We start from the raw sequence: 7,500 nt of genomic DNA on the forward strand, positions 1-7,500 counted from the left end.
ATATAGATATAAATATATATGTATTTATATGTATATTTACATATACTGTATATCAGTGTATGTGTGTATGTGGGCGTGTGTGAATATACAAGTGCATTTACTTAGACACACACACGCACGTATAACACGCACAACCATCTGTATATATACCTATCTACCTATCAGTACATATGCATATATATATGTGTGTGTGTGTACGGTATTACCACATCTGTACTTACATCTACCTTTCAATCAGATGATATGCATGCATGTCTGCATGCATGCATGCATAAATACATACATGCACACGCGCACTCACACACACACACAAATACACACACACACGCATATATATAAATATATATATATATATATATATATATATCATATATGTGTATACATGATATATATATACATATATATTTGCATATTACATATACATGTATATATATATATATATATATATATATATATATATATATATATATATACATATATATATGTGTGTGTGTATGCACATTAGTTTCTATGTGTATGCATCAGACATAAACAATGCCTGGGGATGAGTCTCCCTTCAGAACTGCTGCCATTAAATTCCTCTTCCATATTTGGAGGATTGCTCACCCTTTGCTTCCGAGGCTGATGCGCAACTTGCGTAATGAGGTAAAAAGGCCTAAGGAAAGTGATGATAAGCTCATCGAGGATGCTTGTCAAAATTCATTATTAATCTAAACGCTGTTTGCAATCAGAACTTCTACTGTTCAATGCGGCGTTCCATTTTCTATTGCAAAGTTTGATGCCTTTCTCTAGAAGCTTCATTCGTCACGCTGTAGGACCGATATATCTTATATTTTGAGCGAGAAACTCTTTTTAGAGGCTATGAAAATCATGGGTCCTTATTTCCTTTCCCCCCCCTTATCACCCTCCATTCTCTCAGTACCCCCCCCCCCCCTCGCTGGATTGTTTTCCTGCCAAAGCCTTTGAATCTATGAAGCCGCTTTTCCAGATGCATACTGTTATTTGTCTATGAATATTTGTAACAATCAAACGCATATACATATATATTCATATATATCTGTCTTTACACACACACACACTCATAAACACACACTCACACACATACAAACACACACACACACACATATATATGTATATATATGTGAATATGTACATATGTATATATATATGTATATATACATAAAAATTATATGTTATATGTACAATATATGTATATATACATATGTGTACATATACATACATACATATGTCCCTCTATACACATATATAAACACACACACATAAAAGCACAAAAGAGCGGCAATTTAACATTTAACTCAAGGCTCTCAACAGGCAAAGTAATACAACGAAGCGAGAGGATAAAAGAGACACTGAAGGATAAAATGGGGGAATAATAAAGGAGATGGGCGACTAGGTTAAAGTGCCTTGGAGAGTTCAGCTCCCACAGTGGGGCTTGGAATGAAGGGAATGAAGCTTTTGGATCCGCGAATGGAGTTAAAATGTCCAGTTTTGGAAAGCATTCATAGATATCGCTGTCAGTTTCATATCACATTTCAAAAGGTGAATCGCCAAACACAAACACACACATCTATCTATCTATACACACCCAAACACACACATATATATGTGTGTGTATGTATGTGTGTGTGTGGAGAGCGTTACAAGTGCATTGTGTTAGTTTTCATAATTGAATACTGTATGTTAAACAGCTTCTGTTCGTACCTTATGGATTTGAATATTGCATTCTGCGACATAAATTGAAATATTAATTGCTATTAGTGTTATACAATAACAAAATATATACAGAGGAATGGAATTGAATTCTTAACTTTCGTGAAGTGATTCAGAACCCAGATGACACAGTTTAAAGCTGAAAATAAGCATTGTGTATATATATAATATATACATGTGCACATATATACGTATATGAATATATTATTTATCCTTTCTCCAGTTGATTCTTCTATAGCTTTTCATTTGGCCAACTCGGATTCTCATTGCTGTGTAATGATACTAATGCCAAAATAAGCCTAATATCCCGATACTGAGGAAGGAACAGAAATTGATACAAGGTTTTGAATTACAGAAGCTTTCTTTTTATTTAAATCATTGTTAAAAATAGGCTATAACACTTTCATATTTATAACTGCACTCCTTATTAAGAAAAGGCTTTGTTACAACAGAAGCGACGAGACAGTTGGCGCCTCACTCCTCCTCAGGAGCATCAGTTGTTGGCTCAGGAGTCGGGAGGTCTTGGCGGACGCAGCCCGAGAGGACGCACGTCTTCCAGTCATCGATCTGGGAAAACTAAAAGGGCGAACATTAGAAAAAGTACAACAACCGATAAAGACAAAAATGCATAAGTAATATAAAAAACATTTATGGCACACAGTTCTTAATGACGATATCCTGTTGATGAAATCGGGAACTCACGTTTTCGATCGAACAGGACTCTGCGGTGTAAAGAAGGCGCTCGAGGATGTCGGGACGAGTGTCGTTAAGGGCGAGAGTCAGCCTGTCCACGAAAGGCTGCGGGTCGACTGTTCCGTCGGGCTGCACCTGTGGGAAGAAGGGAAGATGAAAAAATGGGAAAAAGCGCTTACATTAATTTATTTTATATCTACTTTGTGTAGAAGCCAATTAATAGGATAATAATGTTGCATGAAATAAGCATAATATAGAGATAGGTGCAAATACAATTACTATCATCACTAACGTACTTCCATACAAAAGCGCCTGCCAATCACCAGGCAAAGTACAGCGACTGAACAGCGCCCCACAACATGCACTTACCTCTCCCCGCTCACGAAGGACGCACTGCTTCAGAGCCTCGTGCTTCTCCTCGGAACCGAACAGCGAAAGAGCCTCCAGTCCTGTGGGGCTGAAGAGGATCTCGGGGTCCACTGGAGACAGACAAAGACGACTTTAAATTCTAATTACTTTCTGCTTGTCTTATGTTCAGTTTATGTAATCATCATTAATGGCAAGCCAATACTAGGGACGTGAATGCTGAACATCTATGAGTATGAGGGCTTATGTACAATTTCATTATGCCTTATTAGTATAACAATAGCTTGGTTGAAACTGACACAAATGTAAAACTGGAGACTGACCGTCATGGAGTTGGCTGAAGTCATTTTCGTCGAGGCATTTCTTGTAGATGTCTCTCCTAGCCTGTTCGTCCTTGTCGCCTGTGAAGAGGTCCTCGCATACCTTGAGCTTTAGAAAGACATCAGACATATTTTAAAAATAAGTGTTACTGCTAAAATGACGAGGATATAGTTGCACACTACTGTAAAGGGGCAGAATCGGTATATTTCATAGTACCAACGAAGGAAATATATATATATATATATATATATATATATATATATATACTGCCGCGATACTGTATAAAAGCAAAATCAGCATATATTCCGCAAGCGAAATGAAGTAGTACTCACATCAGCATCACACAAGGTCGCATTCTCGGCTTCATAACATGAAGAATCTGAGGGAAAGATAATTTTGGTATATTACGAAATGAAGTGTGTCATATCTGCACGTGTACATTTCATATTTTCTTTTTTGTTATGTGTATCAAAGGCATTTTCTTCCAAATATTTACCTCTTAGATAGTAAGAAGGAAGGGCAGAAGCCGTGGTCACAGCAGCCAACAAGGTCAAGGCTTTGATCATTTTCTGGAAAGAGTCAATACTTATTACTATATCCATGCAGCATAAGTAAATATAGAAATATAGCTTACCATCATGGCTTCTCGATGTAAGCCATAACACAAATTTTAAGTTATAGCAAGAGCACCACTCCAAATTCAAATTTAGGTTTTGAGGTGCTTACCGCAGAGATGGTTCAGATCTGACTGAATGAGCAAAACAAATCGTCGTTTATATACAAGATGTATGACTCAATGTGGTAATACCTGCGCATGCGTCACCAGGAAATGCATGCATCCAAAATGCAGTGCGTTATATGCTTTTGTGCTGTTTGTTAACGAAGGAAAAGGAGTCAAGAAACATGAAAAAAAAAAAAACGCCGAAAAATGGGAAAGAGAAAAAACACGATGATTGAAAAAGAACAAAATGTTCGCTACATACACATATATACATGTATGTGCGGGAGTATGCCAGACTGGAAACCTTATTTTCAAAAGTCGTAACTTGCGCCGTTAAATTTTTAGTTTGCCCAAAAATACGCGATTTGTTGTTACACGACTATTGTTTTGCATTATGTAAGATTTGTGATGCACGATACATCATTTATACATCGTTTCTATGCTATCAAATGGGTTGTCATTGGTGCGTATTAGTGCGTGTGTATGTGGATATCAGAAAAGTTGGTCCCATAAGCAGGGTACATGTCCGTAGTGGAACAAGCTTTCTAAGTCGCGGAATGATGCATTAGGGTATCCAGTTCCTTTCCGTCTCGACTTTGACCCGAGCATGCTGACGCCAGCGAGTTAGTACTCACTCACAGTCGAATGAGAGGCGCGATCCCAAGACCTTGAGATTGCAAAGCTAGCGAGCTATGCCACCTCTTTGTCAATATATATGTACATATATATGTATATATACATATATAAATTATATATATATATATATATATATATATATATATGCTGTGTGTGTATGCATATATTTACACATACATCTATATTAATAGATGTATGTATATGTGTATGCATACATACATGCACACACACACACACACACACACACACACACACACACACACACATATGTGTGTGTGTATGTGTGTGGTTTATGTGTGTATGTACATATATTAATTTATATGTGTATGCATCAGGAATGAATAATTACCTGGGGATGAGTCTCCCTTCAGAACTGCTGCCATTAAATTCCTCTTCCATATTTGGAGGATTGCTCACCCTTTGGTTTCGAGGCCGATGCGCAACTTGCGTAATGAGGTAAAAACAAGAAAAAACTCTTAAGGAAGACGATGGTAGCTCATCGAGAAAGTTTTTTTTTTTTTTTTTTTTTTTTTTTCAAAATTCATTATAAATTTAAACACTGTTTGCAAACTGAACATCTACCTTTTCTGTGGCGTTCCGTTTTCTATTGGAAAGACTGAGGCCACGGAGTTCTTCAAAGCTTCATTCGGATGAACGAGTATCCTTTTTTACACGGTGTACCAACTCACAGGTTCCCATTTCCTTTGTGTGTGTGTTTGTGTGTGTGCGCTTGTGTGTAACTATGTATGTATTCATGCCAAGGCTTAAAAAAACCTAGTTCCAGACTGTCCATCTGAATAGAATCTAGTCAGGACGAAGCAACAGGCAGCAGGATAAGGAATTTCAGTTAAAGTCATACATCGGTGGAACTGACGGTTTTGGCTTTACATACTTGTCGTATCTGGCGGATGTTCAAAAATACAGAGGTATTCCTCCTCGATCAATGGAACTGCGAAAAAATAGTCTTGGGATTTTAATTACTTCATATCCTTCCCCTGGCCACGTCTCTCAAGCCAAGTGAGAAAAAGAATTGTGTACTATTCATATTATATGTATATATACATACATATGTGTATTTACACACACACACATACACATACAAATATTACTATTACTATCATCCAAGATAAACAGCGTTCATTGTTGCAAGTGAAGAAAATGTATGTGAAGATATTCATTCCCATTCATACCTCTACAAGCACTCGATAGAAAAGAGCCAAATTTCCATAATTCAAATGGTTAACAAGAAAAGTAATTTAGCGAAGCGAGATGATGTAAGAGATATAAGAATGAAATGGGGGACGACGAGGAAATAGCCGAGCAGGTTAATGTGCCTTGCAAGAAAAAGGTCTGTTGCAGGAGTAAGTTCTACAGTGGGACTTCAAATATAGTCCTACAGGTTCAGGTTAAGTAGAATGAAGCTTCTCGATAACGCGAATGACATTAAAATGTTCAGTTTTGGGAAGAATTCACAAAGATCATTACTGATGAAAATTCAATGTCAGTTTCATCTCTTAATTCAAAATGTGAAGCGCCAAACGATTTAGCAATACTCCAAACACACACACACGCACACACACACACACACGCACACACACACACACACACACACACACATATATATATATATATATATATATATTTATATTTATATATACACATGCAGAGACTTAAATGTGCATTATGTTACAGGCTATATAACTGAGTTTTTAAAATACTTTGTGTTCGTGCCTTAAGTTTAAAAATATTGTGATCTGCATTCTAAGGTTATTATTAGATATTATGAATTAAATTAGAATATTTATCAATATCAGTGTAGTAAAAGGGAAAAGCCAACTATACAAAGGAAGGACCTTTATTTTTTACTTTCTTGGAAGGATGCAAGACCCAGATTAAACAGTTTAAAGCTGAAAGGAAGCGTTATCATACATATATATATACATATATATATATATATATATATATATATATATAAATATATACATAAACACACACACACACACACACACACACCTATATATATATATATATATATATATATATATATATGTATATATATATATATATATATATATTACATATCCACATATGTGTGTATTTCAATGACTGGACGTAAATCAGGGAATATAGTACACAAATTTAATACATTTTACCAAATCCTCCAGTTGATTTTTCTCTAGCATTCTTTTCATTCGGCCAATTTTAATGCTCATTACTGTATAATGTTGCCTATATGACTAAGCCTTATATCCCGACATTTATGAAGGAAAAAAACAGATAAAAAGTATTGACACACAAGTATTTTTTATTTATATCACTGTCACAAATAAGCCATGACACTTTCAAATATTTTACATTGCAATCCGTATTAGTAATATGCTTTGTGACAACGGAAGCGACGAGACAGTTGGCGCCTCACTCCTCCTCAGGAGCATCAGTTGTTGGCTCAGGAGTCGGGAGGTCTTGGCGGACGCAGCCCGAGAGGACGCACGTCTTCCAGTCATCGATCTGGGAAAACTAAAAAGGAAAAAGAAAGAAAAAAAAAAGTGTATAGTAACAAAGGCAAAAAGTATAAGTATTTATATATAAAAGTTTATGTGTATGAAAGACATGATCTTTGGCCTTCATTACGATTTCATGTTGACACCAAAAGCAGGAACTCACGTTTTCGACCGAACAGGACTCGGCAGTGTAAAGAAGGCGCTCGAGGATGTCAGGACGAGTGTCGTTAAGGGCGAGAGTCAGCCTGTCCAAGAAAGGCTGCGGGTCGACTGTTCCGTCGGGTTTCAGCTGTGGGACGAAGGAACGATGAAATAAATCTATGTCAACGAGTTCACCTACTCTCACGTTTTATAATCTAAAAAATAAACTTATTACTGAACTAAGATATATGAAAGACTAGAGTATCTATCAACTCTCTTACAAGTAGAAACCATGTAATAACATAATAATGTATGAAATACGTACAACAAAAAATGAGATACAAACACACCAAAGACACGGCACTAATATAAATAATATCAATCAACACG

General features: G+C 36.3%; 2 protein-coding genes across 2 annotated transcripts in view; both read right to left on the reverse strand.

Annotated features, from left to right (window-relative positions):
• Nucleotides 1-2,073: 2,073 nt before the first annotated feature.
• On the reverse strand, nt 2,074-3,849 carry LOC125045568. Its single transcript, XM_047642898.1, has 7 exons — nt 3,838-3,849; nt 3,608-3,680; nt 3,444-3,490; nt 3,114-3,219; nt 2,794-2,903; nt 2,434-2,559; nt 2,074-2,307 (listed from the first exon to the last, which is right to left on the reverse strand). The coding sequence occupies exons 2-7, from the start codon at nt 3,675-3,677 to the stop codon at nt 2,206-2,208; spliced, it is 561 nt and encodes a 186-aa protein (XP_047498854.1). The 5' UTR covers nt 3,678-3,680; nt 3,838-3,849; the 3' UTR covers nt 2,074-2,205.
• Nucleotides 3,850-6,753: 2,904 nt separating this feature from the next.
• Nucleotides 6,754-7,500, reverse strand: part of LOC125045567 — a 1,704-nt gene continuing 957 nt past the window's right edge. Inside the window, exons 6-7 of the mRNA XM_047642897.1 lie at nt 7,133-7,258; nt 6,754-6,985 (exon numbers count right to left, since the gene is read on the reverse strand). Of these exons, the coding sequence (XP_047498853.1) occupies nt 6,884-6,985; nt 7,133-7,258 (228 nt within the window). The 3' untranslated portion in view covers nt 6,754-6,883. The remainder of the gene's footprint in view (nt 6,986-7,132; nt 7,259-7,500) is intronic.

This window comes from Penaeus chinensis, chromosome 37 (assembly GCF_019202785.1).
Source record: "Penaeus chinensis breed Huanghai No. 1 chromosome 37, ASM1920278v2, whole genome shotgun sequence".
NCBI lineage: Eukaryota > Metazoa > Arthropoda > Malacostraca > Decapoda > Penaeidae > Penaeus > Penaeus chinensis.

What these genes read in the sequence shown, in the direction of transcription:
- LOC125045568 (XM_047642898.1), bottom strand. Translation starts at nt 3,677, where the DNA reads ATGATCAAAGCCTTGACCTTGTTGGCTGCTGTGACCACGGCTTCTGCC. An exon ending in TCCTTCTTACTATCTAAGAG is followed by an intron (nt 3,491 to 3,607) that starts GTAAATATTTGG and finishes TCTTTCCCTCAG; the next exon opens with ATTCTTCATGTTATGAAGCC. An exon ending in TCCTTCGTGAGCGGGGAGAG is followed by an intron (nt 2,560 to 2,793) that starts GTAAGTGCATGT and finishes TTCTTCCCACAG; the next exon opens with GTGCAGCCCGACGGAACAGT.